This window comes from Protopterus annectens, chromosome 7.part0 (assembly GCF_019279795.1).
Source record: "Protopterus annectens isolate FY-2018-M chromosome 7.part0, PAN1.0, whole genome shotgun sequence".
Classification (NCBI taxonomy): domain Eukaryota; kingdom Metazoa; phylum Chordata; order Ceratodontiformes; family Protopteridae; genus Protopterus; species Protopterus annectens.
This window is the reverse complement of record NC_056739.1, coordinates 375,805,075-375,825,591: the sequence shown is the minus strand read 5'-3', so window position 1 is coordinate 375,825,591 and position 20,517 is coordinate 375,805,075. Positions and strand designations below refer to the sequence as shown.

The window sequence follows — 20,517 nt, the reverse complement described above, 5'->3', positions numbered from 1 at the left end:
CCCAGACTAGCTCCATTTGTTATGACTACAGATGCTATCCTGTTCGGACATCTACATTTATGGTAGGTACAAAACTGTACTTTTCCCCACCATAACCTAGCTCCCCATTTGGTGGCTCCTGACATTTGGGGCAAGAAAAACTGATGTAATGGTGTTGCCTGCCTGTTTTTATACTCCTGATGACCTGACGTCAGTCCAGGCGCGACAGCATCCGACGCAGAAATACTAAGTCTCTGGTATTCGGGCCAGCTGAGGGCTACCTGCAAGGCAGATAAACCCAAGTGTGATGACTGCAACAGTGAATAACACTCTTAACATCTGCATTTATGGTAAGTGTACACAACTGTAATTTCTTTGACATCTGTTGGATATTCCAGCTTTGGAGCTTATTTAGATTGATACTCTAATGGGGAATCTTCATTTTTTGTACTTCTGCTGTTGCACTGGGTTTTGGTTTTTATTGTACGTAGCAAGAAAATGGACAAGGTTAGTTGTGGTAGGCAGATTCCCTACAGGAGACTGCCACATTTGTGTTTTTTGTTTAGGAATACAGTACATTGATGGTTGCAATGTGTGCCAGGATTTCACTCCCAAAACATAGCAGGAGGTTGGCATAATGTTAAGGTGTTTATCTTACAGACACCAGATGCAGGGTTTGATTCTAACATGAGGTAATTGGCTAGGCTTAAAAACGGCCCACAAGAGCAGTTAGTTTAGTACTATCTATAAACCTATTAAGAATAGGCTGCACCTCCCTCCCCCAGTCAGTAACTCGATCCCAAGTACTGGGGTCCCTTAGCTCATTCTGCCATGACTGTCCTCTGCCATGACTGTCCTCTTCCAACAGTTCACTGAAGAAAAAGCATTTGGAGAAGGCAAGCAGGGATGGTAAAGGTGTGAGGATCAGTCATACAGTGTCCATGATTGGTTTAAGGTGACTGATTCCTATAAGATATGTTTGCAGTCCCCAGCTGGTTGTCTTCTCTGCAACCTTCTGTCATTACTTACTCATTTGTAAACTATTATAGTTTAGATCCTGGCCCATCCATACACACTGATCACATGCATATTTTTCATCTCCAGAAGCCTTGTTTATGGCAGGGAAAGAAAAGCCATATGTATGATCTTGTAAGAAGATGGGATTTGTATGATGTTTTTTAGAGTAGAGGTTGAGGGCTTTGGTGTTGAGCTCTAATCCGTTGTCCCTGTCAGTAAAACTGGGGAAAAAGCACATTTCCCTTATTCAGTCCTATGTCAGTTTTTTAACATACAGGCTCCAGATGGGCCCTGCCCCCCTACACTTCCAAGGTTGCACAGTAAGATGACTTCAGACTGATTCAAGAATTGCTTAAAGCCCTACAGCTAGAACCAGCTGCATCTGCTTCTGTTCTCTGCAGATGATAGAGGAAGTAGTATTCTGATGTGGTGGAAGAATCGCAAGATAGTGAACAATAAGACTGCACTGTTCCTTCCAGATTGTCTCTACCCTGGGGTTTGACTCAGATGCTGAGGACAGTTTCCTGTGATCTTCCCTTAAAGAAGGTCTGTTTTAGTGAAACCCTCACCAGAATGAAAAACTATTTCAAATGAGAGGGCAGAGAAGCTTCAGATGCTCAGCTCATATATTTTGAACTGGAAGCTTGCTAAGCCTGTGGCTGTGTCCTGGGGAGCGCAAAAAAATGCTTTTATTGCTGTTTTTCAAGCACCTGACTCCCAACCTGTTGCAAACCCCACAAAAATACAGATATTAGAGTGTGCAGGGCACCTACTAGTACCTGTAAAAGACACAAAGCATATCCTGCAGTGGCATCTGTGGTCTGTGAGAAAGGGTCAGATCATATGTCTGTGCCCAGATCCCTGCCTAGTGACAAGGATAGAGCTATGGACAGGTTTGGAAAGAAAATGTATGAATCTGCCACCCTGGCCTCTAGGACCATTAACTGTATGACAAATGACTGTTTTTGTTAGCTCTCCTAGACCGCTTAAGGCAGTAGATTTGTTGTGTCTAAAGCAGATCCGAGGACAAAATTGCCCAAACAGCCATGTGGTCAAGTCCTTAATTATGTGTGTAGATGTTGCAATGGATGCAACATCTAGAGCTGATGCCATAGGTTCTATTATCAAGAGTTGTAAAAGACGAAACAGGATTCCAATACCAGGATCCACAACGATAAGACAAAAACACAGTTATCCACCACAGCAATGGAAGAAAAAACAGTTGCAGCAAATACGAAAAGGAATCCTTTATTGCCACAAGATACAGACTTAGCGCTTTCACCAGTAAACTGGTATCCTCAGAGTCTAGAGCTGATGCCATAGGTTCTATTATCAAGAGACTTACCAGACTGAGGTTACAGTCCCTGCCGGAGGATGTCTAGGCACAGCTCATAAATGACCATTCTGCAGGGACTTGGCACCCCTGTGTCAGAAGTTTTCAAGAGAATAGGAATTGGATCATGCGTGATGTCAAGTAGATGTCCTTCAAGAATGCAACTGCAGTCATAACATATGGGTTGTCCTGCCTCAGGCAGCCCTCGGTCGGCCGGATTCCAAAGTCTGGGTCCGACATCGGCTGATGTCGCATTTCTCTCCGACGTCAGAGCGGCTGGAGTACATAAGCATCAGCCGACGCCATCTTCTTCAGTCTTTCTTGCCGCTGCCGAAGCAGAAGCAGTTTGCAAGTGCCGGTCGGTCAGCTCCTGTATTCTTCAAACCGTCATCAAAAGCTAAGCACCCGTTGGGGACCTTTTCTTGCCTCAGCCGATGTCAGAAATTACTGAAAAAGTAAATAATTGTTTGTCTTGTGGTAAACAAATACCTCATAAGGATTTCCATTCTTACTGCCTCCCTTGCCTTGGCCCAGACCTCGACGTCTCGGCCTTTGCCGCCTGTGCTCGCTTCAACAAGCGCACTCTCAGGCGCCGGGCGGAGTTCGCTGAAGAATTTTTCGGCGAAAAATTTGATTACACAATGCCATCGGAGCAACCGACAATGCATACTCCTAAGAAACGAAAAGACCGGGACCGACATCCTCGGCCCGCGTCTTCCACCGACACCATGCCAAAACTTACCACGAGTGCCCCGGTTCCTTCTGAGGCGGTTATTCCACCGCTTCGAACCAAAGACACCGCATTACCGATACCTCCGATACCGGAGGCCACTCCGACGCCAGTTATTGATTTTCCTCCGGATACTGAAACCGAGGAGATGCCCGAGACCATTGCTGTTGATAAGGTCACTCTTGCACGTGGAGCGGCTAGGCCTCCCATGTCTATCAAGGCCTACACACGGGCTAAGACAGCCAGCAAGACCAAGCATCTTACTGCTAAAACCTTACCTCAGCCCACTCCTGACACTCAAATCATGTCTTTGGCTGCAGATTTAATTTCCCTGATCAGAGGTTCCCAGGCCCATCCTGAGAGAGGATCCCAGCCTCCTCCCAGAGGCCCAGGGTTGAACCCTCTGACCCTCTTCCTTCAGATGAAGATTGTGAGGACTCTGTTCACTCCGAAAGCCAGGAAGAGCCCTTCCAGACCTATGAGGATTCAGATGCAGAGGACTCCATTCCCTCGGCCTCTCCTCCTGAGGATATTTCTTTTGGGGAAGTTCTGCATTCCATGAGGGAGCATTTTCAGTGGCAAGGCCCTTAGCTATACCTCCTGTGCTTGATGTTTTGGATGATCTATACTGTGACTCCAGTGTTACCCCTGATACTCTTCCTCCTGCTCCTGTCAAGCCTGACAGATACTATAGGGTCCCAGAAACACATTCTCATTTCTTTAGGGCCCATGCTGTTGATTTAGAAACTATTTCCCAGGGGCCTAAAGGGGTTTCAGCTACCACCTCCAAAAATCATTTGCCTTCGGACAGGGAAGCAAGGTCCTTAGAGAGATGGGGGAAGAAAGTTTACACCTCCACTACTTTATCTATGAGAGCTCTCAATTGTCTCTTTCACATGTTTCAATATCAGGATTTCCTGTTAGATGATTTACAGAAAAATTGGCTCTCCTGAACCTTTAGATAGGAAGTCTTTGCAAGAGGCTGTTCATAATTCTCAGCAGGTTAGCAATCACTCTCTACAGTGTGGATATGATGCATTGGAAGCTTCATGTAGGGCAGCTATGACAGGGGCGGTCATTCGTAGACATGCATGGTTAAAAGAACAACCTTTACCAGATCATGTTAAGGCAAAACTTCTTGATGCACCCTTGGAAAAGAACAAGCTCTTTGGTGCTAATGCTAAAGATGTGTTAAAATCCATTGAGGAAAAAGCCAAGTCAGTTCAGACAGTCAAAGATTTCCTCCAGGTTCAGCTTCCCTGATTCAGCAGGAACTGGCCTTCTAAAAATTGGTCCTTTCCTAATCCTGAAAGATTTCAAAGGGGCAAAAACAGGCGTGCCCGAGGAAGAGGGCAATACAGAGGAATCCTACAGGGGACGACAATGGCAACCAGCAAACCAAAGAGGTGACACAGGGGTTTCTCCTGCTCCGCAGGGACAATCTCAATGACTTTCCTCTAGCTTACCAAGGAGCAAACAGAAGCTCCCTTGGGCGGAAAATTATCTTTGTTTTCAAACAATTGGCACAAACTGACAAAAGACAAATGGATTTTGGACATTATAGACCACGGTTACAGGTTCCATTTTCATACCTTGCCAAGAAAACAGGGCATGCCAAACCTTCCACAAAATCAGAGGACAGAGGCTATCAAGCAAATTTCTCTGCTTGCTCAGATCAAAGCAATAGAAAAAGTTCCACTACAAGAACAAGGTCAGGGATTTTATTCAAGACTGTTCCTTGTTCCAAGAAAAGAAACTCAAGGAGATCAAGCTTTACCAGAAAGGCTCATCCAGACTCTGCTACACTTTGCTGTGAAGGAAAGGTTAGTTTGCTGTTATTTTTTGTATTTCTGTATTGCCTTTCTATATTTTGAATACTGTAGTTTGTTTTCTTTACCTTGTGTTTTGCTTGCATTCTGTTTAACAGCATATTAAAACTTCAAAAGAGACCACAGCTCTCTCTGTTCTGAGTCAGGCAGAATTTTTCCCCTCCCTCCCTCCCACCCATTTAAGTTGTCTTGTTAAATACCACTGTCTTTCTAGTTGCCCGCCTCTTATGTTAATCTGACCATATATCTCATTTCTCTCTACTTTCACTGGCTTATGTGAGTAATCACGAAACCATCACTTTTGAAATCCCACCCGTTCAATTATTTAAATTTATTGGCCATCCTACAGTATTTCATAGTACCAAAATACAAAAGTAACCACCCCTTTCAGTCTATCTTGCTGTTTTAAAAATAGTAACTCTCCACTAAACCTTAACTTTTAAACAGGTAAAACTCAAGTTACCTACTTTCATATCTAACTTCTCTAGTGCACACTGCAGAGTGCATTCTTTTCAATCTTAAGCATCCCTGTTACTAGCACTTTCTCTAATACCTAAAAAGATCATCTCTACTTGACTCCAAGTAGACTTTTCTCTATCTGTTAAACCTAGCACTTGCTCCTACAGTACTTATTACCTTGATACGCACTCTTATAGATAGCACCCCAAAAGGCAAACCCCATTTCTCGGTCACTCACGTCCCCGAATCTCTTTTAAAGTTTTTTGTCTAGTCCTTCTAGCATGTCGAGGATCAGTTGGTAGTGTCCTCTCGTGCTCAGCTGGTGAACCTGGGAATATTGAGGCAATGTTACAATTGCCTCATGTACACAGACAACCCTCTCCTCCTCCCACAAAACACAAATGCATGCGAGATGCAACTATACGGCCAAACTGGAGGCTGAGCTCTCAACATAGGACTGGCAAGACCAGTCAGGAGGAGAAGGTTACCACACACACTATAGACCCAGTCTCACATAGTACCATCACAACCTCAAATCATACACATAAACACACAAAGACATACTCGGCTCTGATCAAAAATCTACCAAAACAGCAGAGGCCACCAAAGCAGACACCCAAACAACCACCACCTCAGAACACAACACCTGCAACACATAGACCTCACAGTCAGAGTGTCAAACAGTCACAGCCCTTAAGGCCAAACACAATGCCAGACACACTAGTCATTGGTGACTCCATAGTCAGACACACTGACGTCCGCCACCAGACTGAGTAAGGAGAAGGTCACAGTAAGCTGCCTGTCGCCAGAATCCGCCACATAACGCAAGCACTCAGGTCTCTCAACAGCAGGTACAAATATGACTCAGTCATTGTCCACGCTGGTGTAAACGACCTGAGACGCACTCCTTGGACTACATGAAAAGAGACATTGAGGAGCTCTCTGATTATGTAGCCCAGGCAGGTATGACCCTGACCTTGAGCAGTATCCTACCTTCACCAAGAATGATGCCACAATACAGAGATAAGATGATCAGCTTTAACAATTGGCTTAAACTCTGGTGTCATTCAAAGGGGATCCAATGTCTGTCTGCCTGGGATGACATGCTGGACAAGCCACGCTGCTTCATAAGGGACGGCTTGCACCTGTCACCCTGGGATTCGGATATTGGCAAACGCCTCTTGCCACCCCATAGTGCCTTTTTAGGCAAGGCTCAAATTCTAAACCTACCACCCTAGAACACAAAAAAGGAAAAAAAACTAAGGGTAATGCTGCTCAATGCCAGAAGTCTAAATCTCAAAATGCATGCACTCGAGGCCCTTCTCAGTATGGAGAACATCATGTCTGTGCAGTGACAGAAACCTGGTTCAAGGCTCCTGAGAGCACCCCAGCACTATCAGGTTTTACCTCTTATCATGCATTCCGGCCCCAAAATCCGGACAATACCAAGAAAGGAGGGGGGTATCCATATTCATCAAAGACACCCACACCTCAAGACTGGTGGCAACGCACGATGCATCGGAGACCATCCAGGTGCAATTAACCATAGGCAAGACTGCTCTGCAAATTGTAGCATGTTACAGGCCACCCTCACAAACTCAGGAACCTCACATGGCCTTCCTGAAAACACTAGATTAGATAAATGTATCACCAAACACCATCATACTAGGTGACTTCAATTACCCTAATATAGACTGGGAACACTACTCAAGCCCAAACACCCTAGTCCAAAAGTTCCTGGAATTCATAAACTCAAATGCCATGGAACAACTAGTCACCATCCCCACAAGAGGAGAAAACATACTTGATCTCATCATCACGAACATGGGAGCACAATGTTCAACACCGAAGTATACCCCTCACTGGTGAGATCAGATCACAAACTAATCTCGCTGGAGGTCCTCATCCCACCCCCACCTGAAATAAAAAAGACCACAGTAAAGAACTTCTCGAAAGCCGACTTCACACTTCTAAAGACTAGTGTGGTCTCCTTTAAGGCCCCGAGCCGACGGAAAACAGTACTCAAGCCGCTGAATCACTTACAAATGCCTTCTACCAGCACCTGCAGGACTGCATGGATAAGGCAATCCCAAGCAAAACAAAGACTCTGTACCAAAGGCAAGCGTCCACTCTGGTGGACCCCAGCCATAAACAAACTCTACAACAAAAGGAGGAAGCTACTACAAGATAGAGCAAAATCCTTAAAAGGTAAGACACCCTTGATCACTATAAGTAAAAACTAAGAGCTCTCATAAAATCATCCAAAGCAAATTTTGAGAGAAAAATAGCTAAAGTCTCAAAAGACAATCATAAGGCCTTCTTTAGCTATATTAGAAACCTGGGAGGAAACTCCCAGATATGCTCAGAACTAGTTCAAATGATGTGAAGATTACTGATCCTACAGACATTGCCAACATACTGGCTGACAGGTTCAGTGCAAACTTCTCCCCTCCCCAAAAGGAGAGATATCTATACCAAGCGATTGCAGCCCCCAAACATCTCCAACGCCCAAGTGAGAACTGCTCTCCAAAGCAAAAACACAGCATCCATGGGACCTGATGGTGTCCCCGGCTGTGTGCTCCACGAACTCAACGAGAATTAAACCCACAGCTAGGACAGCTGTTTAATCATAGTCTTACCTCTGGATACGCACTCCAGGAGTGGCGCACTGCAACTGTGGTCCCACTTCACAAAGGCGGTGCCTCCACCGACCCTGGAAATTACCGCCCATTAGCTTGACAAGCCTTATCTGCAAAGCCATGGAGAGGATCATAATGGACCTCATAAATAAAGACATAGGAATTTGCAGACTTTGGATCCATCCCAGTTTGGCTTTGTCAAAGGCAGATCATGCCTTCTAAACTTGGTTGACTTTTTCAAACAGTCACCAAAGCCATTGATGAGGGAAAGGCAGTCCATACAGCCTACCTCGATCTGGCGAAGGCCTTTGATACAATACCCCACTGGTATCATTGAAAACTCATCAGCTTAAATGTTAACCCATACATCACAAGATGGGTTGCAAACTGGCTGAGTGACAGAACCCACAGGGTCAGAGTTGCTGGCGCCATGTCAGACTCAAAGCCTGTCACAAGTGGTGTACCACAGGGCTCAGTCCTGGGCCCACTCTTGTTTGGCATCTACTTTTCCAAGTACAAGCAAACACAGGAGGGTTATGGCTGACAAAGTTTGCAGATGACTGCAAACTGGGCCATAGTAGAAAACACATCTGACACAGATATCCTTCAGAAGGGTCTCACAGAAACGGATAACTGGTGCCAGAGCCATGGCCTAAAGTTAAATGCCAAAAATGCATAGTCATACCCTTCGAAAAACAAGGTAACCCCTAGCTACAAAATAGGTGGCAATCCACTGAGTACAGAAGAAGTTATCAGGGACCTGGGGACCCAGGTTGATAGTAGTCTGTCATTCGACACCCATGTAGCTAAAGTAGTTAGGAAGACCTTCTACATTGCCCACCTTATCATGAAGGGATTCTCATCTAGATCAAGGGAGGTCATAGTCTCCTATACTCATCACTCATCAGACCAATGATTGAGTACAATGCCCCATTCGAATGTATCTGACCCGACACTTGCAGCAGCTGGAGAGGCCACAAAAGTTCCTCACCAAAAGGATAAAGGGTCTCAAACATCTGTCCTATGCTGCCCGACTGAAAGAACTCCAGCTCTATTCAGTCGCCACCGCTTGCTCAGAGGTGACCTTTGCCTAACATACAAGGCCATGTCAAACCCAGATTTGATGAATATGCTTCACCTCAAAAATCTAGATCCGTCAGAGCCACAAGGGCGGAGACTTAAACCTCGACACGGCTATTAATAGGACGTGCTGGAGGGATAGGTTCATCACCCAAAGACTCCCTATGCTGTGGAATAAAATCCCGGTATATGTGAGGCAGAGCACCTCGCTGGCCTTGTTCAAGAGAAATCTTGACCAATGGATGGGAGATCGCAGATATACCCCAGGGATTACCTCAGTGTCACTGCTCAACAGAGGCACAGCAAAATAATGGGTATAGTTCCCCATACTAAAGGGGTGGCAAAAGCCACAAAACTATGGGCTAGGCTTGTAAATGCCCTCGGGCAGATAGCCTAGTATGAACCTATGAACCTATGAACCAATACTGGATTTGTCAGCGTTAAACACTTTTCTCATAGTACCAAAGTTCAAAATGCTGACTCTACAGCAACTCCTTCCCATGCTGGGCAAGGGGTCTTGGCTGATTACTCTGGACCTCAAGGAGGCATACCTGCATGTCCCTATCAGACACAGTTGCAGAAGATACCTCAGATTTCTTGCAGGGCCAGAGCATTATCAATTCTCAGCATTGCCATTTGGCTTATCTACTGCGCCCAGAGTATTTACGAAATGCCTGGCATCAGTAATTGCTCATTGCAGGGATTCAAATCTACCCGTACCTGGACAATTGCCTCATTCAAGCGGACAACAAACTAACTTTGGCAAAAAACTTGAATTATGTCATACACTTGCTACAGGCTCTGGGATACACAGTCAACCTTCAAAAGTCAAGACTTCAGCCATCCCAGCAAATAACCTTCTTAGGAGCCAAACTAGACACAGCCTCTCAAATGGCTTACCTGACAGAAGACAAGCAAAAGAAGTTAACTCATTACTTCAAAAGTCTAGCAAAACTCACCCAGATGACTGCAAGGAGATTCCTACAGGCCCTGGGTTACATGGCATCCTGCATTCTCCTGGTTCCACTAGCAAGACTACACATGAGAAAGCTTTAATGGTACCTAGAAAGCTTATGGTCCCAACACAGCAACAACCTAGAAGCAACTTTACCGCTCATTCCATGTCTTCAAACGGAATTTCTATGGTGGGCCACAGTAAGCCATTCAAACACAGGTATGTCATTCAAAAAACCTCAGATAACACAGACCATGACCAGAGACGCCTCAGACCTTGGATGGGGGGCGCACATGGAGGGCAGATGTATTCAAGGACAATGGTCTCCAAAGGAAACACATCTGCATATCAACCAAAAAGAAATGCTGGCAGTAATGCATGCCATCGAGGTCTTCGGACAACAACTTCAACAAGGCCACCTACTAATACGGACAGACAACACCACTGTGATGTAGTACATAAACAAGCAGGGGGGCACTCATTCTTACCCCCTTTGCAGGCTGACATTGAATCTTTGGGAAAAATCACGGAGTTTAAACATACAGCTTCAATCCCAGTTTGTTCCAGGCAAAGACAATGTTCTGGCGGACAGTCTAAGCAGGAATTTCCTAGACCCCCATGAATGGAGGTTACATCCAGACATTTTCATACGACTCACCTCGACATGGGGCAGGCCGGACGTAGACTTATTTGCCTCCCACCTCAATCATCAGCTACAAAAGTTCTGCTCAAGGACATATCATCCACAAGCATGGAAAATAGATGCTCTCTCATTCAACTGGAGCTCCCTAACAATCTATGCATTTCCACCTCTGCCACTGATGACCACAGTGTTACTAAAGATCAAAGCAGAGCAGCCGAAGAGGATCCTAATAGCTCCAGACTGGCCAAGACAACACTGGTACCCACTACTACGGAGCATATGTCACAACAAAACGTGGGCCCTTCCTCAATGGCCCCAACTTTTGACTCAACACAACTTTAGGACAGTTCATCCCAACATCCAGACGCTACAGCTAACAGCTTGGGAGATCCCATAAATAACCTCAATTTACCTCTCTCCAAGGAAGTCCAGCGGATACTAACAGAAGCCAGACCATCCACCAGAAAGGCTTACTCAGCCAAATGGAAGAGATTCAGCATTTGGAATACCAACAAGGGTCATGATGCATCACTTTTGAGCATTCCACTCATTCTGGAATACTTGGCAGATATGCTACATAACGGACTTTCATACTCTTCCATAAAAATACATGCTTCAGCTATTTCAGCTAGGTACAACACTGATCCACCTGTATTTTCACATCCTTTGTTAAGGCAATTTCTTAGAGGAATAAAGAATATAAAGCCCCCAAGAAAGGCACCAGTACCAGCTTGGGATCTCAATTTTGTCCTAGAAAAATTGACTCTACCTCCATTCGAGCCAGCAGCTTCTGTGGATTTACAATTTCTTTCCTGGAAGACAGCTTTCCTGCTGGCCATTACCTCAGCAAGAAGGGTTTCGGAATTACAGGCCCTAATGGCAATACCACCGTTCATAACTTTTCACAGAGACAGGGTCTCCTTACGAACCAACCCTACTTTTCTACCAACAGTGGTGTCTAGGGTTTCTTTAAATCAAGCAATTCACCTGCCTACTTTCTTTCCCAATCCTGAGAACAAAGTGGAACGACTGTTACATACCTTGGACATACACAGGCAACTTCGCCACTACCTAGACAGAACCAAAACCAGTAGGAAGTCTGATCAGCTTTTTGTAACTTACGCCCCTGGAATACAAGGAAAAGCAATTTCCAAACAGATTTTTTCAAAATGGATTGGACATTGCATTAAATTCTGCTATTCCTTTCATGGAAAGTGTGTGCCAGCCAATGTCAGACCACACTCCACCAGAGCTACAGCCACCTCTACAGCATTCTTAAGAGGGGTGCCTACAAAAGACATTCTAGAAGCTGCCACATGGAGGTCCATGCATACATTTTCCAAACACTACAATCTCCCTTTATATTCCAGATCCAGAGCAGGCTTTGCTTCGGCAGTCCTGCAGGGATTGATAGCTACACCATCCCTTTCTTAGAGCATACCACCTCCCCCAGCTAAGCTATAGTATTCAACCCATATGTTATGACTGCAGTTGCATTCTTGAAGGACATAGTACAGTTTTGTACCTACCATAAATGTAGATGTCCGATAGATATGCAACTGCAGTCGGATTTTCCCTCCCTCTTTCCCCTCTATGCCTTGGGTCCACTATTATCCCTGTTATCCTTAGCTGGGGATATCTGTTATGGTGTATCTGTTTATTGCTTATTTGTATGGAAACCTATTATTGTCTTCCAATTTGATTACAGCCTTCCTTGGAGGGCACCTGGCATCTGGGGCAAGAAACACTGAAGAAGATGGCGTCGGCTGATGCTTATGTACTCCAGCCACTCTGACGTCGGAGAGAAATGCGACATCAGCCGACGTCGGACCCAGACTTTGGAATCCGGCCGACCGAGGGCTGCCTGAGGCAGGACAACCCATATGTTATGACTGCAGTTGCATATCTATCGGACATCTACATTTATGGTAGGTACAAAACTGTACTTTCTGTCACCCTTCCACACTCAGGCATGACCAGAATTTCCTTCTGTTATGTATATGGCATCCCATTCCCCTCCCTTCACAAATCCCAGCCTACTTCTCAACACAGTTTGCAAGGAGGCTGTCCCTATGCATTTACTTATGGGAAAACATCATTTCAGGCACGTGGATCCTGAAAACCAACAGAGATTGGCATAGACTGCAGTGGGACAATCTATCAAATCATTCAGGCATTCCTCAGGACCCCAAAGAAAAGGAGGAACTGATGCTGCCTATCATCACAAACCATTCTTCTACAGGAAGTGGTCTAGTAAGTTCTCATGTCTCAACAGGGAAAAGTTTCTTCTCTAGATATTTGTCCCAAGAGGGAGGGAGGAATATGGAGGTCAGTTTTATACCTGTTGATGCTCATCTTTCTGAAGGTACTCAAATTCAAAATAGTAGCATTCCCAAACATTTTATCCCTTTTGCACCCACGGATGTACTTTGTAACCTTGGACCGAAAGGATGTCTGTCTCCACATCCCTATTTGCAAAGATTATAGGGGCTTCCTCAGATTCTTTTCAAGGTTTACCTCAGTGCCTATGGGCTTTGTACAGAAGCAAAAGTTGTTAATGAAGTGCATGACTCTTATGATAGCATGGCATCATCTGCTGAGTCCCAGCATCTCTCATTCTTAATGTGATTATAGTTTCTGGGTCATCATGCTGGTAGGTCACTCCTATGCCTTGCCTTGGCTTTGTGTAGTGTCACTTCAGGATAGTAGTACATGAGTTGACTCTAATGCATAGTTGGTATTTCTGTAAGTTTTTTTGCATGTATACTTTTCACAAAAAGTAAGAAGCTACATTATTTTTTTTTAAATTTTTTTAAGGAATGGCCGTTGGAGATCTGAGTGGAAGTTTACTGTGACACCCCCTACAGCTCAGGTGGTTGGTGTCCTCAAGATTCAGGTTTGTATTGTTCCTTTCTGCATCTAATCATTCAAAGTTGCTTGGTAAGATTTAGACAGCATTTTTGTGAATCATGCTTGTAATCCTTTAGATATTCAGTCTCCAAATCTACACGTTTACCTGTCTGTTTATTAAAATGGGTTAACTTAGGCTTGCTGAAGATGTTATTTTCTTCAGATGAATCACAGGAAGATTAGCTAGGGCTGTGGCAGGTGTATAGGTTTGTAAACTTATGGGGGTGTATGTGTGTGTAAATGCTCTGTTCAACTTGTGATACCATTTAAAAAAAGTATGTGACTGTGTGTGCATGCATATGCTGCTGTCCATATAGAGCAAGATTCTCTGAGTAGTAGTTTGGATTAGCAGCAGGAGTAGAATGTTAGTTTTTTAAATGAATCATCAGAGTACACGGCTGTGCTGATGTTACTGAGGAGGGTGGAAGAAAGCTTGGGTGCATTAATGGTAACAATTTTTTATCTTTTAAGTAAAGCAGACATTCAAAGCTTTCCTGATGCTGCAGGTGTACAGACATTTAGGTGAGACTGTTTAAAAGAATGTTCAAGAGCTTGACTAAATGTGATTAACATCAACAGCTGCCTTCTTAATTCAGAATTACATTTGACATTGTTAGAGCCCCCCCCAAGAGCATTGAAGTTAGTGAAGCAGTGGGAACAGTAATGACAGGCCAGCTTCCTACTTGATATTAGCTGCAGAAATGGAATTTATTACCTCATAATGTTTCTGTGGACTGGTCTATAACTGATTTTATGGCAGAGAGATTTGTATTTTCTCATCTTTAATGTTTAGTACAGAATTATATACTTTTTGAACAAAATAGGGTGTCAAACCAGTGCTTAAAAACATTTTGTTCTGTGTTGGGTTTTCGGGGTACTAAGTTTAATTTCTTTTAGCTAATAGTTTTTTTCCAGTCTTCCAATAATGTGTCTCACACTGGTGTTTTTTTCTTGCTGTCCATTCTTTGGTTACTGACCCATTGCCCAGGTGGGTGCACCTTTTCCAGGAAGAATTTGCCTTGCAGCACTAACTGCAGGTGTTGCAGTGAGTAGGTAGACATGGTGGGTCCAGTCACTGTTTGTAATGTATCTGATATAAACTTTTTTGCATAATTGCCTAAAATCCCATAAGCAAGCATATACAAAGTCTGCTATGACTTAACATCTCAATGATCCCAGAACTTAAGCAGAAGCTGTCGGGTGATTCTCTTGATTTTCATTTCGGGTCCAAACTGCATTTCTGTCCACATGCTTTCCAGCATTGTCAGAGATTCTACTGGTTGCATGCCTGCCTTCTTCAACTGAACCTGTAATGTGTGGCTCATCAGGTAATCCTGTGTGCTGATTGCATGTTTCATTGATTGTGGAATGTGGACTACTGACATGTTAAATCCTTTTATTTTTCTGTAGTTCTAAGTATTTCCACATTAATACTTTCCAGAAGTGTTGGACTTGCATACAGGAGAGTTTAGTACATGTTCATCATTAGATCACTGTGGTAATAGCCTACCCTGTGTGATTTATATCCTGCCAAGGATTTGACAGCTGGCCAGTATTTCAAAGCTTTAGGGCAGCTTCCACATACCCAATCTGCTTATGGGTTCAAGGAGGGATATAAATGAAGTTAGTGATTTGGGTGCCAGCTTATCAGAACTTGCTGTTGAAAGTGCATTCCTTTTGTCTGCTTTGAGGGATTCATTTAGGATATGTTTCCATGGTTTCTGTAAAAAGGTCCCTACATAGTAGAGAAATTCCTGTTGTACTTAGAGAGGGGAGAGTGAAATGTGATGGACTGTGTCCATCACCTTTCCCTTTTCTTGGTTCTTGAGCACCTTGTACGCTTGAGGGCTGTTTGGCAAATCGTAGTCTGGGGGTGCATTGAGAAGTCTGGGAATTTTATTCAGCTAAGGGATGTATACGAAGCCAAGCATGCTTTCTTAACATAATGCCAGTGGCAGCAGCTCTGGAAGCTCCATCTCCGCAGCATCATAGGCACACTTCATGCTATGTCTGCCTAACTGAATGGCTATCTGGATAAGGAGAGTTAGAAGCTTTAGAGTGCTGTTTAAGCAGGTTAAGCTTCATTTGTTGAAAGATCTGGTCGTGAAATGTCTGGATACAGGTCTGTCTGTTGTGGGCTGTAAAAGACAGTTTGAGTGAGGTATAAGCCTTTTTTCCATTCCTGTTCAAAAGCCTACTGTTTTTATTTGGTAGACTTTATTTTTGCGGGGGCTCTTTCTGGGACCATATCTGTCTCTCCACATTTCCTAGTTTGTTGCAAGCAGAATTTAGGTCTTGTAATCTAGTGGTTCTGATGCTGTTTGTTTTGTGCAAAAGGTTCATATAAACAGGGCTCAGGGATGTTCTGTATGCCAGACAAAGATCACCTCTCAGAAGTCTCTGTGATACCATGTAGAGACGGGACTTTGAGGTAATTGCCATTGGACATTGTTATTACTGCCTGTATTCTTACAAGTAACCTTCATGGACATTCCAGCTGCTGCATGTGTCTAGTCCGGTGCATATTGAAGGGGGCATTCTACTCTATGATGCGTCTGAAAAGGACTGAGTACAGTGGTATGATGACTGGTGAGGACTTATATGCCATGCACTTGCATACAAGTTGAGCAACATAGAAGGATTTTCTTACTATCTTGGACATATATTGGTTGAAGACTAGTTTACTGTTTACATGAGTTCCCAGATGAAACAACTTTTAGGGGTGTTTTATTGATGTAGTTGCACAAGGATGGCAGACTTCCCAAAAAGTACTGTAATGTATTTTTTGATATTGAGTCTTAAGCCATGGCTTTGGCACCAAGAGCTTGTTTGTTATACCTTCCTGAAGGATGTTCTCATCTTGGGGGGTGGGGAGGGGGGATTCGGTGACTGCTCCCAGTTTGCAATCATATGCAAACTTGGTTAGCCAGAGGCTTTTGACTTTGACATCAGAGACGTAGATGCCTAAGAGGAGTGGGCCTAGCACAAAGGACCCCTCTGTAACATGCTGGATAGCACAGATCTCTGGGAAACTTCACTAGCAACCAGCCTCTTTGTGGAGGTGGCCTCACTGATCCTAATCTTCTGGATCCTGAGATGGATCCAGCGTCTGGAGGCCTCCTATGTCCTTGATAATTTCCATGATAATTCTTTCCATAGCTTTGCAAATAAGACTAGTCACACTAATATTTTTGTATTTTACAGGCTCTATTGAAAGCCCTCGCTTATGAAGGGGGGATGACTGTCACAGTCCTTCATTCTTCACATGACGTAAAGCCTGGATTAAGGCTATAGTTAAATGAATCCAAGGGTCCTGATAAGTCATGTTTAGGAGGTATCCTGGAATGTTAGTAGGGCCCAATGAGGCCATGTTCTTGAAGCCAGTACTTTCTCCTCAGTTATAGGAGTTATGGAGGGGTTAAGTTTGGGGGTGTTTCTTGGGGGATGCTTGGGGGGTGAGAGAGGGTAAAGCTGGAAGCAAATTTGTCCATTAACAGGTTTGCTGTATCACCAGGCTCTGAACGTGGCACCATTAACCATCAGTTCAGCACATTGCTGTGTGCTGCCTTTGAGTTATCAGACACAGTTTAAGAAAGCTATCTTAACCTTAGAGCTGGCGACGCTTGACATAATTAACCCTCTTAGTTGCCTTTTTAGTCTGAGAGAGTTTTTATCTCTATAGGAATTATCCTTCCTGATGTTTGCCATAATTTTTTTTTCCTTTTGTTGTATATCCTGTTTAATTTAGAATGCCTCCAGGGTAGTTTATTTCTGGGGCTAATATTGAGCTTGCTTCTGGTAGGTAGAGCAGCCTCAATGCAGCCATTGACTTGGTTGTACAGATCTCCTGAGGGCATTTCAGCATATGATGTTGTGTCCTCTTGGTTTGGAGCAGCATTGAATTTTGACAAACCATCACTTACTAAAAGTAATTTTGCCTTGGAATAGTTCCTGTCACTGGTTTTAATGGGATTATGAAGTTGATTTTGAAGGAGACCGCTTTATGAGTGGACCTTGCCATGGAGGACAATAGATTGGGGGATGCAGTATCCCCTATTTCTGAGCACGAGGTCCAGTATATTGGGGAGTATTCACTGTTTGTTCAAGAGTGTTTGTATTTACGAAGTCCAGGGATCTCTGTGCTTGTAGATGTCCTTCATGGATGCATCTGCAGTCATAACAAGTGGGTTGTCCTGTCGTCAGGCAGCCCTGCAGTCGGCCGGATTCCAAAGTCCGGGTCCGGCTTCGGCTGATGTCGCACTCCACCCGACGTCATCTCTGTTGGTCTTCGGGTATAAAAGCATCAGCCGACGCCATTTTCCTCAGTCTTTCTTGCCGCGTGGCCAAGCAGAAGCTGTTCGCAAGTGCCTGTCGGTCGGATCCAGAGATTACTTCTACCGAATACTACTCAAGACTTCTAAAGCTAAGTACCCGTTGGGGACTCTTTCTTGCCTCAGCCGATGTCAGAAAAGTTAACAATTGTTTAACCTGTGGGAAACAAATACCTCATAAAGATTTCCACTCTTACTGTCTGCCTTGTTTAGGCCCAGCCCACGACGTAGCAGCCTGTTCGGCCTGTGCTCTTTCAACCGACGCGCTTAGGCGCCGGTCGGAGTTTGCAGAACAGTTTTTCGGTACTGATTTTGCGTACATTATGCCGTCGGATCCTCCGACTACCCAGTCTTCCAAAACGCAAAGATAAAGACCGACACTCGCGGTCCGCGGTTTCGCCGAAACCACGGTAAAGCAAACGAGTGTCTGGGTTTCGCCGGAAACCGAGAAAACTGATCTAAGCACAGCTGAACCTATTCTTACTACTGAGGCCCCTGCTACAACTCTTGAATCGACCTCAGAATTTTTACCCACTACGGTGGTTGACTTATCAGACACCATCCCTTGGATGTCTCTACCCCAGCACGTGGTGCTGCTAGGCCTCCAGCAGCCATGTCCATTAAGGCCTTCGCCAGGGCTAAAGCAGCCAAGACTACTAAATCAGTGCCTGTTAAACCCCCACATCCAGGCCCTCTTCTAGTTCTCAAATGCTTTCTTTGGCAGAAGATTTAATTTCTTTAATTAGAGGATCTCAATCTCACCCAGACAGGGCCTCTCAGCCCCAGAGAAGAGACCTAGGCCAGAGCCCCTGAGCCAGTGTCTTCTGATGATTCTGCTGATGAATCAGACATAACTGACCAGCCAGAGGCTCCTTCTCCAATTTTGAAGATTCTGATGCTGAAGAATCCATTCCTGCTGCTTCCCCACCAGAAGAATTCTCCTTTGGAAACCTTGCATGCCATGCGAGAACAGTTCCAATGGCAGCAACAGGATTTTTCAGACTCCAGAAAAGACTTAGAACCTTTCTGCACCTCCCACAGCACAGGCCCTTAGCTATACCTCCTGTTCTATCTGTGGTGGATGATGCTTTTAATGATGTTTGCTCCTCCAGATTCTTTACCCCAGCCCTGCCAAACCAGACAGATTTTACAGGGTGCCAGATACTCATCACCACCTTTACAAGGCCCCACTTGCAGACCCAGAAACTATATCCCAGGGTCCCAAGGCAGTAGCGACCACAGCTAAAACCCTATTCCTTCTGAAAGGGAAGCAAGGTCATTAGACAGATGGGGTAAAAGGTCTACACTTCAGCTACTCTCTCAGCTAGAGCTTTAAACTGTCAGTTTCACATGATACAATGCCAAGAGTTTATGCTTGATCAGTTAACTAAAAAACTAACCACTGATGAATCTCTTGATAAGAAATATGTATTACAGATGGTAAATAACATACAACAGGTTAGCAACCATTCCTTAAAATGTGGCTATGATGCACTGGAGGCTTCATTTAGATCAGCCATGACAGGCACAGTGATAAGAAGGCATGCATGGCTAAAGGAACAAGCTTTACCGGATCATGTTAAAGCCAAGTTGCTAGATGCTCCTATGGACAAGACAAGTTTGTTTGGTACACCTGCCCAGCAGGTTATGAAGAAAATGGAAGAAAAGGCAAAATCTGTTCAAACTGTTAAAGATTTCTTGCAGGTTCAACCCCGAAGGTTTAGCAGGAACTGGCCTGCCAAAAATTGGTCCTTTCCTGACTCCACAAAATTTCAAAGGGGCAGGAATAGACGTTCCAGAGGCAGAAACCAACCCAGAGGAGGTGCCTACAGAGGATGACAGTGGCAAGGTAACAACAGAGGCACAGACACAGCCACTGCCACTACATCAGCACAACCACAGTGACTTAATCCTAACTCCGCCTACCAGGGAACAAATAGCAGCTCCTCTAGGCGGAAAGTTAACCTTATTTTCAAAGAACTGGCACTACATAACAAAAGACAAGTGGATTTTACAAACCATAGATCAAGGTTACCGGTTTCACTTCCACACTTTACCAGTCAAAAGAGGAATGCCAAATCTACCTCCAAATCAAAAACAGAGGCTCTACCAGATAATGGAGTTAGCCAACATGAGAGCTGTGGAAAGAGTGCCAACAGCAGAACAAGGAAAGGGTTCTATTCCAGACTATTCCTAGTTCCAAGAAAGGAAAAAGTTGGAGACCAATTCTCGATCTGCCCACCTTAAATACATACATCATTGTCCCAAAATTCAAATGCTGACCCTACAGCAACTTCTTCCCATGCTGGGCAAGGAGTCTTGGCTGGTAACTCTAGATCTCAAGGAGGCATACCTGCACGCCCCATTCGACCAATCTGCAGAAGATACCTCAGATTTCTTGCAGGATCAGAGCACTATCAATTCTCAGCATTGCCCTTTGGCTTATCTACTGCCCAGAGTATTCACAAAATGCCTGGCATCAGTAATCGCCATTGCAGACTACAGGGAATTCAAATTTACCCATACCTGGATGACTGCCTGCTACAAGGGACAACAAAAGCAAGCTGACAACAGATTTACAAAGGGTCATTTACTTGCTACAAGGACTGGGA

The 20,517-nt window shown here is 44.5% G+C and overlaps 1 protein-coding gene across 1 annotated transcript in view; it reads left to right on the top strand.

The window, feature by feature from the left end:
- Window positions 1-20,517, top strand: part of CAPZA1 (capping actin protein of muscle Z-line subunit alpha 1) — a gene marked incomplete at its 5' end in the record, with an annotated part of 284,137 nt that overhangs the window by 118,509 nt on the left and 145,111 nt on the right. The window contains 1 exon segment of the mRNA XM_044076941.1: window positions 13,482-13,560. Within this exon segment, the coding sequence (XP_043932876.1) occupies window positions 13,482-13,560 (79 nt within the window).